The sequence below is a fragment of the Natator depressus genome, chromosome 6, assembly GCF_965152275.1.
Source record: "Natator depressus isolate rNatDep1 chromosome 6, rNatDep2.hap1, whole genome shotgun sequence".
Classification (NCBI taxonomy): Eukaryota; Metazoa; Chordata; order Testudines; family Cheloniidae; genus Natator; species Natator depressus.
Window position 1 is genome coordinate 60,228,381 of NC_134239.1, and position 22,641 is coordinate 60,251,021.

General features: G+C 46.0%; 1 protein-coding gene across 2 annotated transcripts in view; it reads right to left on the bottom strand.

Annotated features, from left to right (window-relative positions):
* The window catches only part of MYBPC3 (myosin binding protein C3), a 137,075-nt gene that overhangs the window by 91,997 nt on the left and 22,437 nt on the right, over window positions 1-22,641 (bottom strand). For both annotated transcript variants that reach the window (XM_074955459.1, XM_074955460.1), the window contains exons 6-12: window positions 21,919-22,036; window positions 19,662-19,710; window positions 16,919-16,963; window positions 14,895-14,951; window positions 2,562-2,585; window positions 1,682-1,851; window positions 703-835 (exon numbers count right to left, since the gene is read on the bottom strand). In XM_074955459.1, the coding sequence (XP_074811560.1) occupies window positions 703-835; window positions 1,682-1,851; window positions 2,562-2,585; window positions 14,895-14,951; window positions 16,919-16,963; window positions 19,662-19,710; window positions 21,919-22,036 (596 nt within the window). The remainder of the gene's footprint in view (window positions 1-702; window positions 836-1,681; window positions 1,852-2,561; window positions 2,586-14,894; window positions 14,952-16,918; window positions 16,964-19,661; window positions 19,711-21,918; window positions 22,037-22,641) is intronic.

Genomic DNA, 22,641 nt, shown 5'->3' on the forward strand with positions numbered 1-22,641 from the left:
GTGGCCCAGGGAGGGTTGCCTTAAGAATTCCAAGCTGTCAGATCACTGATGGCCCTGGGTTGGAGCCTGGTGGAGAGGAAGGGCCCAGGCTCCCCTATTAACAACCCTCCCTCCCCAGCATGTCACTGGGCAGTGCTCCCCAACCAACCTCGAGCGAGGGCTGTGTCACAAGGATATTGCCCTTCTTGTTAATGGCTGCTAGAATGCCAGCCAGTACAAGTGTTCTCCCATGTAGCCTCACTATAGGCCTGATTAGCCCCCACTTATGTCCCAACAGAACTTCAGCACAAAATCACTTCAGCGGTAACTGATGTCCTGTTACATCTAAATAGGTCCCATATCACAAGAAGGACAATCTCACTGGATCTTAAATACATTCAGAAACAGTAAGATATAATCTGAGGACTTACTTGCTAAGTGGGCAGATGACAATGTTCAATTCCATGTGCAGGGAGTGAGCACGGGGCAAGGAGGGGAAAAGAAACAGTGATGAGAACTGCAAACTGAATGTCATTTCACATGTTAACTGGCACTGCACACACAATGACACACCCATAGTCTTCCTCCATCTTTCCCTTTCCCGTCTGATATTCCCCCTGCTTTCTTTATAGTCTCCCCTTCCTGAAGATGGCTTGGTATCTACAGTTGTTCCAGACCATAACACTCTCCAGGCTGGATATCTCAGTCTCTTTTCTAATTTACCTGCCGCTAACTTGGATCTCCTGTCCATTCTTCAGCCATTTCACTTCAGCATCTGGGTTGGCAAGTTCAACCATTAGCTTGATCTTCTGTCCTTTGTCCACTTGGTAAGCAGGATCCAGTTTCTGGAGGAATGCTGAGATGAAGAACCATTACAAAAAGGAAATTTTAATAATTTTTCTTTGCTATGTTTCCTTTCTTTGCAGCCTAATCTGGAGGAAAGGAAGTCAGGAAAGGAGGTTTTTATCACCTTTCCTATTGGTTTATCTTCTTAATCCTTCCTCTGTTCTTTCCATATCTGCCCTCACCCCCTTCTACCTTTCTTTCCCAAATGCCTTAAGCTTCACCCTCCATGCTTTTCTATTTTTATATTCTGAGGCCTGATATAGACTAGAATGATGTTAGCTAACATGCTAATTAGCATGTTCTAAATCTAGTATAGATAAGACAGTGTGTAATTTAACCAGTTTAGCACATGTTGAGTCAAAGCCTAAATTTCTCACTAAGCTTTCCCTTGATAACATATTAAAGGTAGTGTGCCTTGTCTACACTAGACTTTTAAAATGTTAGCTAACATCCCACTTTTAAAATCCTAGTCTAAACAAGACCCATTAGATCACATAAGCCATGGTGTCTGGGGTGTAGCTGAGAAGTCCTTGTCTTCTACGGAAGATAAAATTGACCACTCCTGTTTAAAGGAACCATTGCTGGCTAAGGCACAGAACAGAGTGTTATCATAATACCGGGGGAAATCTAGCAAAATGAGGAAGGTATGTAATCTCCAAGAGTCGTAGTGAGGTAGTTCAGAAGACCTGGTGAAGGTCTTATCTTTGGGAACAGGCATCTCAAGTATAAAAGACTATAGGAAAAGTTGGAAGAACTAGTTAAATCATGTCCCTCTCCCCTAATGTTGATATTGGAAACACCCATGACCAAAATAAGATGAGAACAGATATTTTAGGAAGAAATACAGCTCTCCAACCTGTACTTTTCTTCTCCTCCTTTTTTATGCGTTTGAGGCGTTTCAGCATCCCCCGTAGGTCTGTGATGCCATACTGGAAAGCAATTTTCTCATACTCAGAAGGAGGAGCTCTCCGCAGGATGTCCCAGACATCAACATCAGGTTGTAATTCAGTTTTTGGCTCACTTTTGCTAGGAGAGGAGTAGAATGTTAGAATGACACACTAGAAAGAACTTCCAGAGAAGCCATAAACTTGGCAAGCTATACATTGCTTAAGTGAAGCCATTCCTGCATTAGATGTCAGCAGTCTAGCTTTATTATTACAGAAATGCCTAGAGACCCTAACCAAAATCAGGGCCTAAGTGTGGTAGATGTTGTACATATGCATATTAGAGACAGTTCCTGCCCTGAAGAGCTTATAGTCTATCTAGGCAAGACAAAGTATTATCCCCATTTTAAAGATGGGGAACTGAGGCACAGAGATGAGTTTCCTAAGATCACCCGTGAAACCTGTGGCAGAGCCAGGAAATGAGCCCAGATCTTCTGAGGCCCACGCTCATGTCTATAAGATAGGGACTCACCTCTTATCTCCCAGGATTCCTTCTCTTTATTATAGTGAGGCCTGGTTCATCTTTAAAAGTAAAGATCAGTTTTGTGATGGGAAGGGTTGTCTATAATCAGTTCTTAGAGTTGAAAGACACTTAGATTGGCAGGTTCTGGCTAGCAAGACACTATTTACAATGGGCCACTCAGCTTATGGATTGCCCAAAGAGCTGGTGGTTATGGGAGAGTTAACTTGTGGTACAGTAGGACCCGAATGAGAAGTAGGCTGATCTGCTGTGTGAAAAACATTATGCTCCTGTCATAGTATATATTATTTGAAGATTGATTAAAAACTTACCGATTTACTGAGCGCAAGAAGCTGCTGGACTCGAGAGCGATGCAGAGAAGCATTTGGAAAAGCATGCAGCATCCCCATGGGCAGGAAAGAGGGCAACATGTATTAATACAACAGAGCCATCATCATCTCCACCCTTAGCAGAAAAAGCCTGCATTTCAGCAGCAGGGAGATGGATATATTGCACTGAAATATACTCAAGAAGAAATGCATTTTTCTAGTGAAATCAGCCTCATTCCCATACTCTGTAGAGTTCCATCTTACAGTTTATATTGCAGATGTAAACACCACAATTTATTTCTGCTACTGGTAGATGGCCTCATAGGGCAAAGTGAGGCTATTTACGTCACTATCCTCATTCCAAAAATGGACCTTCTGCCTGACGTCTTTCAATGGATTTCTCACAAAAGACGGTATGGTGAATTCCTTTGAAGGATGAGGGAGGTATGACAAGACATGCAGGCTCCAGAATCCTGGAGGGAAAATCAGCACCTCTTAGAACTCCTTGTAGGTGGAGCTTGTTTCTGATATCACCAGGATCAAGCAGATTCCAGTGCAGCAGAATATACCCATTTAATAAGGCTGTGTTCAGTAATGAATCCCAGGCCCTTCCCCTCCCCCAAATCATACACAAGCTATGAAGCATGCAGTGAAGGGAAACTTAGAGGACTCTTTAGTTTTGTTTTCATTTATATGATATACTGTGAATGTCTACAGAGAAGGAATATCTCCCATTAATCTCCGTGAGGAATGTCACTGCATGAAAGGAGCATGGAGGGTTAGTGGGGTCAGTCTAGGGAGCATCTTTAACAAGGTGGTTCTAATATTCCAGTATTTTTCTTAGGAAGGTGTTTGTAACAGGATTTCTACTATTATTATAGTGCCGCAATCGAGTGTCAGGGTTTCCAGTATCCATGTCCAGCTTGGAGCTTGCACTTCAGTCATTCTGAGCTGAAACTTGGCATGTAAAGTCTTATACTTAGAGAATTGTTCTTTAAGGTGGTTTAACATCCTCTATTACCAGGATTGACTGGTTGGATCTCCAGCCAGTATTCTGTTACAAATACAGGCCACAGTGGAGATGTTTCTTCACTAGAGCATATCTACGTCCTCCAGAAATTCAGCCAGCTCCCTCCCCACTACATATCCCCACTGGTTTCTTTGTGTCTGGTAAATTATTTGTATTTTGCCTAGCAAGGCACAATTAAAAATTGTGCCCTGCCAACCAAAAGAACAGGCCATTTACCAGATAGTCTAAGATCTTTCAACATACGAAGCATTCTGAGCTAGCTAGCTCTTGATAATGTGAACAAGCAACATTTATAATACTGTCTAAATACATGTTTCCTAGTTTTAAATGTGAGGTTTGCATTGGAGCAATTATGCTCTGTTGAGGAAACAGTGGCTCAAAAATAAGTATAGAATCATAGAATGTAAAAAAAACCCTATTAGGTCAAATCTAGTTTCTCTCTCCAGCTAACCTGTATGCACTGTCCACCTGAAAGTTTAAGGTAGGATTATTCATATTGTGTTCAAATACGTTGTCTAGGTTATTTTTTAAATGCAAATAAGTCTTCCACTTTGGAGATTTTTCCCCAACCAAATACATCTCATTGTCAAGATGGTCTCCCTAAACTTAAAGGAGACCATCAACTTAAATTTTCCATTGTTCAGTTTCATCCCATTATTTCTGGTTATACTCAGTTGGAGCACCTTAAAAAACTCCTCTCCATTCCTGGTGTTTATATCCCTCTATAATTATAGAGAATTATCTTATCCACCTTAGTTATTGTGTAGCCAAGCTATATATATATATATTTTGTAATATTGCCTCATTCATGTAAACCATATCATCGTCTGTGGACTGGACTTCATGCCTGTGGGAAATTGGTAGAGGTGCTTTCTTAAATTATAAATCACTTTAAAAATATTTGGGGTAAAGGCTATTGGCCAAATTTTCTGCTAGCCTAATTGGTCAAAATTTCCCTTGCAGTCAATGGCACTGCACCTGTTTACACAAGCAGAGAATTTGGCCAATTGTCTCCCTCTCTGTTTTGTACTTGGTCATGTAATCCAATGTTGTTGCATAAATAATAACTGAAACAAAAATCCCACAGCACTTGTAAGGACTAATGAGATCTTGCTGTGGGTCCTGCAAGACTTACCTTTAAGTAGTTGGTATTGTATATACATCCAAAATATTTATGTAACTGAATAAAAATCATGCATCAAGAATCCCTAACTGTGTCAAGCCCACCGTAAACCCATGTTTATGTGAACTAAAATGCAAGGGACCTGAATGTTCCCCAAAGTGCAATCTCAGCCTTGTTTGTAAAGAGCAAGTGTTTTGTAACTTTCCAGAGCATGGACTGGCTTGTAAATTGCCACTACATAATAAAAAAGCTATTTTACAGCCAAGAATCACCATTTAAATAGTGTAGAATTGAGCACTTAGAAGCAGAAAATTCCTGTTCATAACCCTTCAGAATTCATGTCCCTGTCTCCTCCAGTAAGTTCCGGGCTTCATGTTTCCCCATTTCTAATGCTCCCTGTCACCACTTTAACTTTATTAAAACATTCTTTTAGTTCCAGTAAGGATTTGTAGTATTCACAGAAATAGACTGACCTCTCCCACCCAGCTGGAGTAACATCCTCCCAGGCTAAGCATTTCAGGAAGGGGAGTGCTCTTAATGTGGTGCTTTGGTCTCCTTAGGTTTCTCCTGCCCTAAAGTCATTCTCCCTGATGTTGAGGGTCTTAGCTGCAGGGATCACCTCATAGGTTGACCGTGCACTTGAGGACATTAAGATGAAGCTCAGTGAACCTGTTGTTAACAGTACAGGCAGCTGATATTTTTTTAAACGTGTGAGGATGTTAAAAATAGTTTTGTACATCCCAGAGATGGTTCCTTCCTATCCTGTTACCCTGGATTGCTTGCTTCCTATCCTGTTACCTTGTCAGCTGTCATCTCTTTCAAGGTCTCTTCACTATCCTATTTAATACTAGTGTGAAAACTGTTCCCTTCCCCTTCCCCATGACCTCTCTGTGGCCTATGGCACCTATGTGTCAACACCAGCTAATTAAATTATAGTGGCCAGAAAATACAACTCCTGTACAATATAAAATGACGTTTTCTCCGTGACAGTGAACATGTGCGTAATCTGGGTAGAGTAGTACTTGATGATGGGTAAGGTGGAACAGAAGTAGAAGGTGATGGCAGAGGTGTCATTCCTGCATTCTGTCTCTCTGCAGTTCTTGAGAGTTCTTCAACCTGTTTGTTTCTCCAGTTGTGTTTTGAAAGGAGCATATATTCACCCCATAAAAAGGCTTGGTGTCTTTCAGGAGTTATTAATGCGGAGTAAAAATGCAGTGATAGTTAAAAGCATAATTTCCTGAGTCATGGTTTTTAGTTTAATATTAATGATAACTAACTAACCCAGTAGGTCAAAAATCATGAAAGTACTGGAGATTATTCTCTCTTTTATTTATTTATTTATTTTAAAAAATTCTGTCTGTACTTGCTGTTCACTAAAATTGACCATGAAAGCAGAAGGAAGGCTCCATTAGAGGTGTTCTTAACTCCTACACTTCCCTCTTCTCCCAGCTGGTGTCACTTTAGGGAATGGTACAGAGCAATGTTTCTCAACTTTCCAGACTGGCAAACCTTATTTGAAGTAAAAATGCTTATGACCCCCTTCATTTATTCTAAAATAAGAGTTAAAAATCCACACAACTGCTACCAAAACTATTGCATTTGACCTCACAAACTCTGAAGGCTTTGGCCACTCTGAAGTTACTCTGGAATTTTTATTGTCTTTGCTTTAGAATTGTAATAACATTTTCAGTGTCTTGCTTCCCCCATGATTGCTTTATCTGACCCCTCTGGAGGTCATCATGACCCACCAGTTGAGAAACAACTGGTATAGAGGTAATGGCTCTGGATAGTTCAATTACTGTAGTTCCAGCCTCTCCCAGCAGGCTCCACCTATTTAGGAATGCTGTCTATGATGGCATTATGAGGGCAGAGTCCCTATCTAGTTGGCACAGTAGTATGTGGTATATCTGAAAATAAATGAGGCCCATGAGGAAGAAATTTACAGACTGCAAGTTCAATCCTGTATTACTAAGAGTTCTGCTACTTGCTTTCTACTGGATTTTAATCTACATAAACACAGTTCCATTCTATTATAAATGGAGCCAAAACACATGAGCAGAGACTGAGGCCAGAATCAAGAACAGAGGGTTGGCTAAATAGCGCATTGAGGAAAAGTTGACACAGTTAACTATGTATAAATTGGCAAGAAAAAGCAACTCAGGAACATCTGTCAATAATAAATTTGCAGTTTTTAAATATTGAGCGAGAGGAATAGTCAGAGGTGAAAGTAAGCCGGTATGCCCCAGTACGGCGTACCAGCAAGGCCAGTGCACCGTACTGGGGCAGCCCGGCTTCCCCAGGGGGCAATTTAAAGGGCCTGGGGCTCCCAGCATTGGCTGGAGCCTCAGGCCCTTTAAATTGCCTCCAGAGCCCCACGGCTGGAGCCCTGGAGTAGCGGCTGCAGGGCTCCGGCAGCTATTTAAAGGGCCTGGGGCTCCCCTGCTTCTACCACCCAGGCCCTTTAAATAGCCACTGGAGCCCCGCCGCCGCTACTCCAGGGCTCCGGTGGCTATTTAAAGTGCCTGGGTGGTAGAAGCAGGGGAGCTGCGGGCCCTTTAAATAGCCCCCAGAGCCCTGGGGTAGCGGAGGCTCCAGGAGCTATTTAAAGGGCCGGGTCTCCAGTTGCCTCTGCCGCCCCGGTCCTTTAAATAGCCGCTGGAGCCCCGCCGCTTCCCCAGGGCTCCGGCGGCTATTTAAAGGGCCAGGGCGGTAGAAGAGGGGAGCCCCGGGCCCTTTAAATAGCCCCCAGAGCCCCGGGCTGCTGCTGCTACCCCGGTGGGGGGGGGCACTTACCTTACAGGGTGGGCTGCGGCTGGCTCTGACCCCCTCAACCCCGCCTCTTCCACCCTAGGCCCCACCCCTTCCAGGGGCCAGAGCAGGCCCCAGAGTACCGGTAAGTCACTCGACTTACTTTCACCCCTGGGAATAGTGCGTGGTGATCCTCAGGAATATATCTAGCAGCAATTACATGAAGATGAGCAAAGGAAACTTTAGTTGTAAAGCAAGGGAGATCTACCAGACCATGAAATAATTTTCTATGGAAAGTGGTGGAAGCTCCATCACTTGGAATTTTTAAGAGTATACTGAACAAAACATTTTAATATATATTCTTCTTTGAGTGCTTGTTCATGTCCATTCCAATCGGGTGTGTGCGTACTGCTTGCACGCCAGCCGAAAGATTTTTACCTTAGTAGCGTCCGTAGGGTCAACCTGGGCGCCCCCTGGAGTTGCGCCTTCATGGCACCCAATATAGGGCCCTGTCGACCCCCCAGCCTTCCAGTTCCCTCTTACTGCTGGTGATGGCTAGCTGGAACAACTGTCACTCTTGCTTTGCAGGCGCTTTTGGAAGCTTCCTCTTCAGTCTTCATTGTTAAATAGTTGTAAATAGTTTGTTAGCTGTTGTAGTTGTTGTGATTCTTGGGGTTTCCCCCCACAACAACATTTTCCCTTGTTCTGGGGTATGCCCCGGTCCCCAGGGTTCAAACTCTGCGAGGACTGTAACAAGTTTATGCCCAAGAGTGACCTGCATCTTCTTGTCTACGGTGCCTTGGGGAGAGCCACCAAAAGGACAAATGCAGGATCTGCAAGGGTTTTCGCCTTAGGACCCTTGAAGACTAGGATCAAAGACTTAAGATCCTGCTAATGGAAATGGCATTCTAACCCCAGGTCCGCAGAACTGACGCCAAGCACTTCCTCAATGGTACTCAACGCTCCGGCGCTGACCGTGTGCGAGCTGTTGCCGAGCAAGGATCCTAAGGTCTCATGGCACCGCCACAGCTCTGCCCATAAAAAACCCTCTTCGGTGTGGCACCGTTCTCAGTCCCCGGTGCCACAAAAGAAGAAAAGGCTGGATAGCGGTCGCTTTTCCCCTCTAAAGACCAAGGGACCTGTGGAATCGAAGAGTGTCTCGAGCCAGGCCACCTCGTCTTTCCAGTCCACCAGGGTCTCATTGACTCCTGCCCCGCCTGGGGTTCAGTTGAGTCCCCGGATTGCCATGATGATGACCTCCGGCTCCCCTTGATGCCGGAAGCATTCGAGGCAGCCAAGGACCTTATACGCCTCACAGCGCCATCCTCCTCGCAGAGGAGAGACAAGTAACCAGTGAGTGTGCGGCCCCAGTTTCAGTCAAGGGGCAAACCAGTGATGATGGCGCGCTGATTTCCATCCCCGGTGCACCTCTCCCCCGCATGGCCCACCCACGCAGGGGAGCCGCACTGGTCCCCGACCTCTCAACACCGCTCTCCGGCAGCCCAGAGTACCACTCCTCTGTGGTCCTCCTATTCGGAGACCTCAGAGGTGGACGCAGAGTCCTATTGCTCTGATAGGACCAGGAGCAGGAAGTCCAGATCCCTCTGTGACCATGAGCCCTACCCAGCACCGTGGCCTCCGCAGTGGCAGCCTTCAACATAGTGGCCCTTTTGGACACCCTGGGCGTATCACCAGAGCCAGGGACAGATCCACAGCTCAAGATCCAGGTTGGCGTTGGTGTCCTCGGCATCCTTCGTCCCACCGCCAGCACCACTGGCAGCGGCACCGCCGACAGAAGCGCCGCCAACATCACAGTTGTCCCCTGCAGCTCTGGCACCGACTCTCCCATCAGCAGCACCATTGGCGGCTACAGCATCGGTACCACTGGCGTCAACGATATCAGTACTGCCAGAACCAAAAACTTTGGCACCGCCTGCCTCAGCACCGATATTTCCGCCCCCAGCAGCTCCGGCACCACAAGCTTCGGAATACCACTTGCCATGAGACCCACGGGGCGCTGAAGGGAGTGAGCGGAGCCCGCTGCCAGGCCTCTCCTTCTCATCCTCCCCAGATGAAGCTGTGGCAGGGATGTCAACGGCCCCAGCTCTGGACGATAACAGGGTACTCCAGCAGCTCTTACGTCACGCTGCCCAGAACCTGGGCATACAGGCGGAGGAGGTTGTGGAGGAATCTGACCCTGTCATCGACATCCTTACACCCTCCAGTCCCTCTCATATCACCTTGCCCTTAATAGGGACAATTACAGAGACAACAAAAACCCTATGGTATGGCAGACCCCTACATCTCTGGCTTCTACAGCCAAGAGGAACAAGAGGTGGAACCTTGTCCCCTCTAAGGGATATGAACATTTATATACCCACCAAATCCCCAAATCCCTGGTCATTGACGCCGCCAATCAATGAGCATGCCAGGGCTACCTGGGACCCTGCCTAAGAATAGGGAGGCAAAAAGACTTGACCTCTTTGGCAGGAAGGTTTATTCCACTGCGGGACTACAGCTCCGCATTGCAAATCAACAGGCCATCGTGAGCAGATATACACACAACACATGAGCTGTGATGGCCAAATTTGCGGAGCTACTGCCTCAGGACTCTTGTACAGAGTTCTCGGCACTGGTGGAGGAGGGAAAGCTGGTCTCCTGAGCTTCCTTACAAGCGTCATTGGATGCAGCAGGTGCAGCTTTACGTACTATGGCAACAGGGGTTGTAATGAGGAGGGGTTCCTGGTTGCAGGTCTCTGGTCTCCCTCATGAGGTCCAGCAAACAATCTAGGACCTCCCCTTTGAGGGTTCAGCCCTTTTTTCCAATAGGATGGATAAAAGACTCCATAGCCTAAAAGACTCAAGGGCCACCCTTAGATCTTTGGGGCTCCATACACCAGCCACTCAATGTAGGCATTTCCAGCCACAGCCTCCCTCTGGGTTCTACCAACTTCAGAACTGCCAAGACGCTCCTCGAAGGAGGAATAGAAGCAGTAGGAGGCAGCACCCCTCCTCAGGCCAAGGCTTGGGCCAGCCCAAGCCACCCCCCAGCCCCAGACCACCCTTTTGAAGGTGTGGTCGAGGATGGCACACCAGTACTGCAACTGGATCCAACCTCTTACCTTTTCGTCCTGACTGTCCCCTTTCTATCGTGCACGGTCATGTATCACCTCGGACCGCTGGGTGCTCTGCATGGTAGAGAGGGGATTTTCCATCCAATTCTGTGCCCTCCCAGCCCCCTTCCCCATCCCTCTTCAGGGACCCCTCTCATGAGCAACTTCTCATGCAGGAAGTGCACTCGCTTCTCTTGGTAGGGGCAGTGGAAGAGGTTCCTCAGGAGCAAAGGGGCAAGGGCTTCTATTCCCAGTATTTCCTAATATCGAAAGCCAAGGGTGGCCTCAGGCCCATCCTGGACCTGTGAGAACTCAACAAATTCAACAAGAAACTCAGGTTCCGCATGGTCTCTTTGGCCTCCATTATCCCCTCATTGGATCCAGGAGACTGGTATGCCACTCTCGACTTGAAGGACACGTACTTTCACATAGCGATAATTCCACCTCACAGAAGATATCTCAGGTTTGTGGTGAACAACAGCCACTATCAGTTTACTGTCAGCAGCACCTCGGGTATTCACCAAGTGCATGGCAGTCGTTGCGGCGTTCCTGCGCAAGCGGCAGGTACAGGTGTTCCCGTACCTCGACGACTGGCTGATCAAAGGCCACTCCAGATCTCAAGTGGAAGCACAGGTTGGCTTCACAAGAAGGATGTTCAACGAACTGGGTCTCCTTCTAAACGAGGCCAAAATGACACTGTCCCTGGTGCAAAGGATAGAGTTTATAGGAGCAGTACTATACTCGACTCAAGCCAGAGCATACCTCCCAGAAGCCAGATTTCGGTCACTGGGTGACATCATATGGGGCCTCAGGCAGTCCCCCACCACTACAGCAAGGAATTGCCTGAAACTTCTGGGGCATATGGCCGCTTGTACCTATGTAGTACAGCATGCCAGACTTAGACTTCGCCAACTCCAGTCATGGCTAGCGTCAGTATATCAACCATCTTGGGACACTTTGGACAGCATGGTAACCCTGCCTCACCCAATACTAGACTCCCTCCTGTGGTGGCTCGGCCCACAGGTAGTATGTGCAGGAGTCCCCTTCACCAGCCCCCAGCCATCCCTCTCATTAGCGACAGATGCGTCAGATCTGGGATGGGGGGGCACATTTGGGAGACCTCACGACACAAGGCCTCTGGTCTCAGGCACAGCGAGGTCGGCCTATCAAGGTTAGAGAACTGAGAGCGGTGCGCCTGGCATGGCAAGCTTTCAGAGTCTATATATCAGGGAGATGTGTATCAGTCCTCACGGACAACACCACGGCAATGTTTTATATCAACAAAGGGGGTGCACGCTCCTCTCCCCTGTGCCATGAAGCCCTCATGCTGTGGGACTTCTGTGTAGAGCACTTGATATACCTGCAAGCATCATATCTCCCTGGGATACAGAATGAGCTGATGGACAGTCTCAGCCAGTCTTTTCATGGCCACGAGTGGTCCCTCTGGCCGGACATTGTGAGCTCAATCTTCCAACTCTGGGGTTTTCCCCAAATAGACCTGTTTGCCACACAACACATCAGGAAGTGTCAGCTATTCTGCTCCTTCCTGAGTCACAACCCAGGCTCCATTATGGATGCATTCCTATTTCCATGAGGAGGCCGTCTCCTATACGCGGTTCCTCTCATTCACAAGGTGCTCCTCAAGAGCCACAGGGACCGAGCCCTGGTGATACTGATAGCTCCGGCCACGCCAGCACTGGTACACATCACTCCTGGAAATGTCCGTAGCAACTCCGGTCACCCTACCACTCGTCCCGGACCTAATCACACAGGATCACGGCTGCCTCCGGCCTCCGAACCGTGAATCGCTCCACCTCACAGCGTCGAAGCTCCATGGCTGAATGTGGTGGAAGCTCCATGGCTGAATTGCTCTGATCAAGTCAGGCAAGTTCTTCTTGGTAGTAGAAAGCCCTCCACAAGGGCAACGTACCTTGCCAAGTGGAAGAGATTCTCCGTCTGGTCGGAGCAGCAGTCAGTCTCCGACGCTTGCCTCGGTGCCATTTATACTGGTCTGCCTCCTCCATCTTAAGCAACAGGCACTGTCCATATCATTGATAAGGGTTCACTTGGCTGCAATCTCCGCCTTCCATCCGTGCAGATGGCTACTCAGCCTTCGCGAACCTGATGGTCAGCCGTTTCCTTAAAGGTCTCACAGACTATACCCACAAGTATGACAGCCTATCCCGGCTTGGGACCTTAATCTAGTCCTTTTATGGACTGGCCACTGGCGACATGCTCCACTGCTTTCTCTCTCATACAAGGTGGCGTTTCTGGTGGCAATAACCTCAGCTAGGAGAGTGTCGGAGCTAAGGGCCCTTACATCAGAGCCCCCTTACACTGTATTCCATAAGGATAATGTTCAACTCAGACGTCACCCGGCTTTTCTCCCTAAGGTGGTCTCCCAGTTTCACATCAACCAGGACATCTTCCTTCCAGTATTCTATCCTAAACCAAATTCCAGCTGCAGGGAGCAGAGGCTTCACTCATTGGATGTCCATAGGGCGCTACCCTTCTATATCGAGAGAAAGAAGCTGTTCCAAAAGTCTGTCCAATTATTTGTGATGGTGGCCAATAGAATAAAAGGCCTCCCTGTGTCATCACAACGTATCTTGTTGTGGATCACGTTGTGCATTCGGGAGTGTTACAACTTGGCGAAAGTGCCCGCTCCACCAATCACCGCATACTCCACCAGGGCTCAGGCCTCCTCAGCAGCATTCCTGGCACAGGTCCCCACACAGGAAATCTGCAGGGCAGCAACATGGTCCTCCATACACACTTTTACCACGCACTATACGATCACTCAACAGACCAGAGATGACGCAGCCTTTGGAAGAGCTGTGCTCCAATCAGTGGATGACTCCAACCCCACCTCCTGAACTTTGGCTTGTGAGTCACCTGTTTGGAATGGACAGGAACAAGCACTCAAAGAAGAAAAAACGGTTACTCACCTTCTCGTAACTGTTGTTCGTCAAGATGTGTTGTTCATGCCCATTCCAATACCCATCCTCCTACCCCTCTGTTGGAGCAGTCGGCAAGAAGGAACTGAGGGGGTGGGTGTCGGCAGGGCTCTATATTGGGTGCCATGAAGGCGCAACTTCAGGAGGCGCCCAGGCCGACCCTACAGACGCTGCTAAGGGAAAAATCTTCTGGCTGGTGTGCACGTGGCACGCACACACTTGATTGGAATGGACATGAACAATACATCTCGAAGAACAACAGTTACAAGAAGGTAAGTAACCACTTTTTGTGGGGAACAATCCTGCAGTGACTTCTAAATTAGGTGAATGGACTAACTGTGATCAAAGAAGTCTTTTCTATCCCTAATTTCTGTGCAAATGGGTTAGGAACATAGAACTGAAATCTTGGACTATTAAGAGAATCTGGAAACTGAAGCCTAATTTAAAAGTGCCTTTAAAAGAAAGGGGTGGTTGAAACATAAAAGAAGTGTAGGAGAGGACACGGATTGAATCTCCCCCCTCATTACTTCCAAGAGAACTAATTGTTTAAAAGCATTTCTGGACTGGAAATCAGTAGGTGATACCCTCCTCCAAGTTGTCGGGGTTTAGGGAATTTGCCATGCTCCACATGTGAGAAGGGGAGTCTCATGCATTATTCAAACCACATGAATCTTTTATTCAGTCTGTCTCATGCATTTTATAATGAGATGAAATAGAAATCTTACTCTCTGTCTTAGACAACAGAATCCGAAGCAGCGTGTCCAGATTGAGATGGCAGGATAAAAGAGGTAGGCAGATCAGAGGAAGGCAGTGAGGGATGAGAAAGGGAAGAGATGTCATAAAATTTTAAAAAAGGGACGGGGGGAGTGGGAGAAGGCCAGAAATGGAAGCCAGGAAGAAGAATCAGAATTGGAAAAGTCACAATTGTTTATTATAAACAGATTTTTGATTTCCCCAACTCTCCAATCCCAATGACTACTCAGGAGAATAGAAAACTCCAGACAAACACTACATCTCAAAGGCAGTTGTTCCAGTCCTTACATTTTTCCAGCAGAAGGTGCTGTAGAAGGCTTACAGCTACTCTAGTCCCAGTCTCTACATCTGTATTTTCACAAATAAAAAAAGGTGTGGTTTTTTTTACAAGTTATCTATCTCTGTTGTAAGAGACACCTTTTTTACTGGTGAAGACACAATCTAGAGATGCAGTAAGAAATGGTGAAGTATTGCTGTCTGTGGAGAGGTCACAAATCTACCAGTCCCAGTTTCTCCATACTAGATGAACTTTAGGGTATGCTAAGGGAATTATGAATTGGTGAAACTTTAACTGGTTAGTTTATTGTTCTAAGATTGCAGATTTTCACTCACCTCTTTTTCAATAAGGCACTAAAATCCAGCTCTCCACCTTCTTCATGTCCCTCTGCACTGTACAGTAACAGAAAAATATAATAGTGTCACAAGGAGATGGGGAATGAATTGGCCAGAATTTTCTCGTAAGCATAAGATGTATCATTGGAAGGGAAGTAGGAGATAGTTTCACAATGACTCTAGAATGTTCATTGGCATTGCAGCCATTTTCTTTTAGAAATCTGGAGATTCTCTCTTCCTATTTGTTGGCCTTTATATAGATTTAAAAAGTGCACTTACTGACCCTGAATTTCTCCTGCTCTGCTTACAGAGGAAATCCTACACTGTGACTAATTTAGTGGCACATAGTAATCTAGATTAGTAGAATTGTAATCCCCCTTTTTCTGAATTAAAAGAAAAGATATCACACATATATTCAGTAGTCCAATAAACACATTTCCCACATGCTCCAGGAAATTTGTGGAGCATTGCTGGGATCTTCCTTTAGAATCATAAGTGCTTTCTGGGGACTATAGAAAGTGCTTTAGAATCATAAGTGCTTTCTGGGGACTAGATGTGGGGATGTGGAAACTGTTTTATGAGTTGGGACAGCGTTAAGACAACAGTATCTTATGTATTTTTTTAATATGGCCCTCAAGTGACATCCTGTGTTGCATACATTATTGCTTTAAGAACATAGGAATTGCCATATTGAATCAGACTTGAGGTCCATGTTGCCCATTATTCTGTCTCCAATATTTGCCAGCACTGATTGCTTACAAGGAGGTAATCTTGCTGAAGACAGATATGCCAGTAGACAGTAGGCCAGAGAAACTCAAGGTGTCAGGAGCAAATGCAAGAAACAGCCTCAACAGATTGAAATTTAGTAAACAATTTTGTTGATAAAGAGGGAATAGAATCCAGCTTCCACCTTCTGAGCTGCATTGACAGTGTCAGGTTAATTGGAGTCAACAGCAGTAAAAACTTATTTTAGTCAGATCTGATTCTTAACATGCATTGGGGAAAGCTCTTTTGATTACAAAAGTGCCATTTTTACATAGTTGGTTTCAGAATAGAACAACACTGCATGGGTTAATTTTCCCTATGTGGTGCCTAGACACTCTAGTATGTTGATGGGTGTATTGACTGATAGATAAGAACAACTTGAATGGCAGAGGGCTTTAGTCATAGATAAAGTCACTAATGTAAGGCCAGATTTCAAAATAGCTCAAGGTTAGATTTTCAGATGGTCAGCACCCACAATTCAGGTAGATTTTTCTAAAGAATTGAGCACCTAGAAGCTCCTATTCATAGAATATCATAGAATCCTAAAATATCAGGTTTGGAAGGGACCTCAGGAGGTCATCTAATCCAACCCCCTGCTGCAGGAGGAAATCCTCTGTATTCTGACACTTATGACCAGATTTTTCTAAAGATCTCAGCACCCAATATGTTAAGTTCTTTGAAAATCCTTGCTACCTATTTTGAAAAAAGTAGCCACTTTTTCTGATGCCTAAATGGGAGCTGAGCTTTGTGGTTGCTGAGCTCTTCTGAAACTTCCTTAACTTCTAACTTCTGAAATGCAATTAAAGAGTTATACAGTTGTAAAATAGGACGTCTGAAAGCACTAGGAACAGAGGGGGATGGGATAGCACACAGGTATATTTTCGTATCCAAGTGAGAATTTGTGTGGGAGCAGTGAGGGAGGTATAATCAGGATGTGTGTATGATAGAAGGGCAGACGTGCATTCAGTTTCAGAGTCACAGTTCTTAGAGGATGCCATATGTCCAGCATGTGCTCTTCCTGTAAATGAATCTCTCTCACTGAAGCATTAAAGTGCTCTACTCTTCTCATTGCTTTATGCTTGTCTCACATGATCATTGTTTTTGTGTTTTCTAGTCACGTATAAGAGCTAAGTATTATAATTATTTATTGTAATAAATTCAGATGTTCAAAATTAAATCTGCAACAAGTTCTGGTTCTCTTTACTGATCAGAGAGAGAGTTCATTGAGGCTTGGGACTGCTGGCAGAAACCTGGGCTACCTGAGACAGGCTGCAGACATCCGTCTTCCTCCTCCCACCAGGCTCCTGAGTGAGAGTCACAAAAAACAGCATTTTAGATTTATGCACTTCAGTTTAATCTCTGCAGCCTTCTCATAGAACAAGTTAAGATCATCGAACTCCAAGCTCCACTGGCAAGTATGCAATAGTTTTAGAAGTGCTGTCCCAAAGGAGCCTTTTCCATTCCAAAAGGAGAATTGCTACTGCCTAGTCCATGCAGCTGCATGGTGGGGTCAGACATTCTAACCCTCCTGTACGTTCACAGCTTGTCGTAAGGAATATCTTGAGTCATCTACAAGTTTTTGCTTGGCTGTCGAAATACCTCCCTTCAGTTTCATAGAGACAAATGAATCCTAAATATCCTGCCAATCAAATGGGCCGGGCAATCTTGGGCCTTCATTGAATCATAGTCAGACTCTGCAAAAAGGTGTTGTGTAATGCAGTGTCTCTGTATCTTACGTTCTGCTGGACAGTAAAGGCAGTAAATGAAAATCTGGTGCAGTCCCTTCACAGAGACTTCCTAATACAGTCTAGTAAAGGAGGAAGGAATCTTCAGTCTTCAGCTCTGGCTCACTGACAGAGCAAAGATAAATATGGTTATTTGTTTTGTGACGGGGGTTTTGATGGGAAGGAGTTATGCTTCCTCCATGCTGACCAGAAACTCCCTAAATCCAAAAGATTTGTTAGGATTTTACACCCACATTGCACTCACTAGCTCTAGATTTGTTGCTTTTGTTATCCTGCTAGCAGAAAGGAACTACTGAATGCTAAATAAAGGACAACAAAGGCTTGGCCGTGTAGAATTATGTTCAAGTGGAACCAGCCTGTATCACAGCAGGACTGACCAGCTGCACATATGGATTCCATAGTTACTGTTTAGTTAAATTCTGCAAGACTTTTCTTGGTTCCTTGTGACAGAGTAGAGTGTAAAAGGCAGATCTCATATAATAATAACTTGTGGAAAAGCACAAGCAATTGACTGTGCTGGATTTTCTCCTGTATTAGGAAAATTGGTTCAAATGAAATGTAAGTGCTGGAGTAATAAATTTCACTGTAGCTATTGGGAGCACAGTAAAGATCATGTTAAAATTCCTTGAGGGATAGCACATATTGCCCTGAAAAACTGTACTTGTTACAGTTGATGGCTGTTGGAGTGGTTTTTATTGATAACTTAGGGAAATAACACTCTGATTTACACACAAGATAAATGAGTGTTCAGTAATGAGTGTTCAGTAATGAATACAGTTGCAAGTTACTTCCTAAACTTTACCAAAAATCTGTAACAGTTCTTTCAATTTAACCGGTAGAGGTCAGGGCAGCTTTATTAAGAGTTCCTAGGTCAATTGAGAATTTATTGCAGATCTGGGAAGAGTGGCCTTTCTCAACACCTAAGCAATGCCCTAGGGCTAGGGTTGCCAACTTTCTAATTGCAGAAAACCAAACACTCTTGCCCTGCCCCTTCTCCAAGGCCCACGCTCACTCTATCTCCCCTCCCTCAGTCACTCGCTTTCCCCCAGCCTCACTCACTCATTTTCACCAGGCTGGGGCAGGGGATTGGGGTGTGGGAGAGGGTGAGGGCTCTGGGGTGGGGCTGGGGATGAGGGATTTGAGGTGCAGGAAGAGATTCCAGGCTGGGGCCAAGGGGTTCGACGTGTGGGAGGGGGCTCAGGGCTGGGGCAGAAGTTTGAGGTGCCAGAGGGGGTGCATGGTCCGGGAGGGAATTTGGGTGTGGGAGGGGGTTCTGAGCTGGGGCAGGGGCATGGGAGGGGGTTTGGGGTGCAGGCTCCAGATGGCGCTGACCTCAAGCAGCTCCTGGGAAGTGGCAACATGCCTCTCCAGCTCCTAGGCAGAGGGGTGACCAAGGGGCTCTGCACGCTGCACACATGTGTCACCCCCACAGCTCCCATTGGCTGGGAACCATGACAAATGGGAGCTGCGGAGCCAGCGCTTGGGGCAGCGCCTGCAGGTGGGGGCAGCGCGTGGAGCCCTCCTGGCCACCCCTCCGCCTAGGAGTTGGAGAAACATGCCAGCTGCTTCCTGGGAGCTGCGTGGAGCTGGGCATGGAGCCTGCCTGCCTCGCGGGTGCTGCGGCTAACCAGACTTCTACTGGCCTGGACGCCTGGCAACCCTACATGTGGCTCTTAATAGTCTAGGAGGTGTATATATACCTGACCATTCACACATACATTCAAAATCTCATTGATTGCACTTGTAATAAAATTACAAAACATTAATAAAGTTAAATATAACCATACTGTAATCAGCTATATAGTATTTATGTCCAAACTCTTGATCCCTGTCTAGTGCAAGAGTGTCTTAAGACACAAGTGGATCCTCAGGCTCAACTAAACCATTTTGGAAAGTATTGCTTGGTCCAAGCCATACAGCCTGGATCATTAGCACAGGATCATTAGCGCCCCTGTTGACTTGTACCTGAAATACTCTTTTCACACTGTAGAAAAAATAATTAGTGCAATTCTTAGAGAAATTATGTTCATTATCTCTGAGATAATTGAAGATCGGGTTTGTTGTTGCATAGTAAGGAGCCAACCTCTTTTAGATGATGTCTAGGAGTCAAGGGTGGCATTTTAGCCTTAGAAACACTTACACTATAGACTTACATATATCTTTGTAATAATAGCTATTTGTACAATAGTTTTTCTCTTACATGATCTTGTCTAGGAAGGTAATGAATTCCACATGGAAGCACAAGCTTCCTACTCACGTTCGTCGGAAGGCAGTGCGAATATCCATGTCTCCTGTTCCTGGTGCTTCTGGTGTGGCATACAATGGAAAAGGAAGGTGGGAAAACAGTTGAGTGTGTTCTTGAAAAAGAGACAGCACCACTGCAAAAGTTTTTCCTTTCACGCCATTTTTGTTTCAAAGATCTTATATTTTAACTATGATTAATCACTTAGTGAACGGTAGCCATCGTTAGTGCAAGTAACTGTCTGGGGTTCTACCTCAAGCTTCACATTAATTTGTAGTTTGACAGTGGGAAAGTCATATTGTCTTCTGTAAAATCTGGTCTGAATATTGACATAATGAATGCATTGAAATCCTCGGGTGAAAGGTGCTAGAGAAGGTCCAAATGGATTATAGTTCATTAATGGTAATATTACCATCTGTGGAGGCAGAAGATAAATTCCCTTGATTAATAGAAGCATGGAGAGGTTTACAGCTGGGAAGCTGCATATAAAGTGTTTGATTAATCTCCAATTTAAACCAGCTACTGCTGGCATAGCCTAGGGTAGAGAGCCTCCAGTGACTGAAAGTCAACCTATGCCCTATACCATCATGGGTCCTGCAGCCAACCAGTGCTGCTTCAGAAATGAGCAGTGCTGACTCAATGCATTCCTGGTCTGCCACTGCCTGTGAGGCATAGGCATCAACTCCATGGGTGCTCTGGTGCTCAATCACCCATGTAAAAAAATAGGTGGTGCTCAGCACCCACCAGCCATAGTGGTTCCAGACCCAGGGCTGGCTGCCCACCAGTCAGCTGTTTGACAGGCCCCTGGGGCTGGCTGCTCTTTAGCAAGTGGCTGGTGGGAGGCGCTCAGGAAGGGAGCAGTGCGTGGGCGGAGGGGTCCTTGGGTGAGGGGGCAGAGCAGGGGCGGGAAGAGGCCCACCGAGAGCAGGGCTTCCGAGTGGAATGGGGGTGGAGCACCCACTGGGAAAAACAAAAGTCAGTGCCTGTGCTGTGAAGCTCCTATGGAGCCCCAGTCACCAATTAAAGCTACCACTCCGCAACACAACCCCTGAAGAAGGAGAGTGGTGCAAATATTGAACTAGCAAGGGTGAACCATGCTCACACTGTTTTAGCGAAATCCCTGGTGACCTATTCTACACTGGAGGTAAATAGATAGTTAAATGTACTTCCCTTTTAATCACTGGCACACAAGAGCAACAGTTTAGAGTAAATCCCTTGCTAAAACTAGTCAGCTATTCTTGTTGCAATTTTATACTGCCAGAAGCTCCTGCAGTGCTTGAATTTGGCAGGAGGAAAGGAAGTAATAGTGTTAGCTTTCTGAACTTTTCCAAGTTTTTTTTCCTTTTTCTTTTCAAATTTCCATGTTCAAGTACATAGCCTTTGGCAACCTAGAACTGGAGTTAATTCTCAGACTTTTAAAATTTTTTTTACTGAATTTAGTGCTCATGGAAGTGGGGACTGAAGCCTGGATAAAGCCAAGGATAATATAGGCTAATTCTCCTTTTGCTTACTTCATGTTGCTCTTTCAGTACATCTCAGTCCTGACTTGAATTACATACTACTTTTCTTTTTAGAGGCCACCCCCCTCCTTCATAGCCCTGCTAATGCATCTCAATCTGCATCTGTAGCACTCCTGCTATTCTAGTTTTGGGCCTACATAAATCTCTGCCAGTTTCTCTCAAACCTGACCTACACCCTCTTCTGGTGGCCACTGTTTATTGGGGAGAGAGGTTACTCTGTACACAGGGAGGACAGAGTGGGGATTAGATAGAACCTAACTTAGCACAGGGGTGAAAGTAACATTAAACTCTTACCAGTATGGGAGCTTGGCTCTGGGCCCCTGGAAGGGGCGGGGCCTTGGGCAGAAGGGACTGGTCTGGGAGTCAGCCTCCCTCAGCCAGCCTATCCGCACTGCCTGGCCTGCACCACCCGGGGCTCCGGCAGCGATTTAAAAGGGCCCAGGGCTCCGGTCGCTGCCGCAGTAGCAGCGCCCGAGAGCCCCGGGCCCTTTTAAATCTCCGGCCCCAGGGCAGCAGCCCCTTTTGCCCTCCCCTCGCCCCCCGTTGGCAGTCCGGGGCAGGGAGGGGCAAAGACATTATAGTGCTGCCACGGCAGCGCTTTAAGCAGGGTCCTTTGCCATGGCAGCACTTTAATGTTGTCTGCATATGGGCTGGTACCAGTGGCCACTTTTTACCGGTACGCCATATCAGCCTGTACCAGCCCACTTTCACCCCTGACTTAGCAACACATTTCTGTAATCATATAATCTTACCATTGACAATCAGGCTGAAGTTACAGCTATCAAACTTGTCCTTGGTAGACGCCTCACATCTATACCCCCCTGCATAAGTCATTTTTGCTTGGATAATGTGCATTTCATAGATGTAAACCTAAAAAAATAGATCAGCCCACAGAGCAAGGGAAGTTAGAAAATAAAAGGATAAAAATGCATAGAAACAAATAGAGCATACCAGAACATTAACAGTGATAGACAAAGGCTGGAATTCATTAAAAAACCCACTTTGTTCCCTGTACGTGCAACTCTGTCTCACTTGTGGCTGGGTGAGGAGTTGTCATAAAGGTAAAATTTCTCTAATCCATTTTGAACACTTAAAGGACATTATCTGCAGAGGTTTTCCAGGGGATAGGATGTTGATAGCAGCAAATCCTACTGTTGTACTAGTCTGTGATTGCATACATACAGACACCACACTCATCAGGTAAAGTAGCTGCACGCTTGTGGCCAAAGGGAACAGGTCCTCCATCTCCAAAAAATGTAGGCCTCTATCTACAGCTAATAGAGCAGTTCCATAAATTCAGCCTTTGGAAGGATCGGTGTTACCGATGGGCAAATCTATCCTATTGCATCCAGTAGAGGGAAGTGGAGATGCATACACATAGCAAGTATATTACAAACCAAACGCTAGCGTGATCCCTACAGGAAGAGAGAGTGACGCACTACAGACTTCTTTGTGTTCCAGGTGTCTGTCTGTCT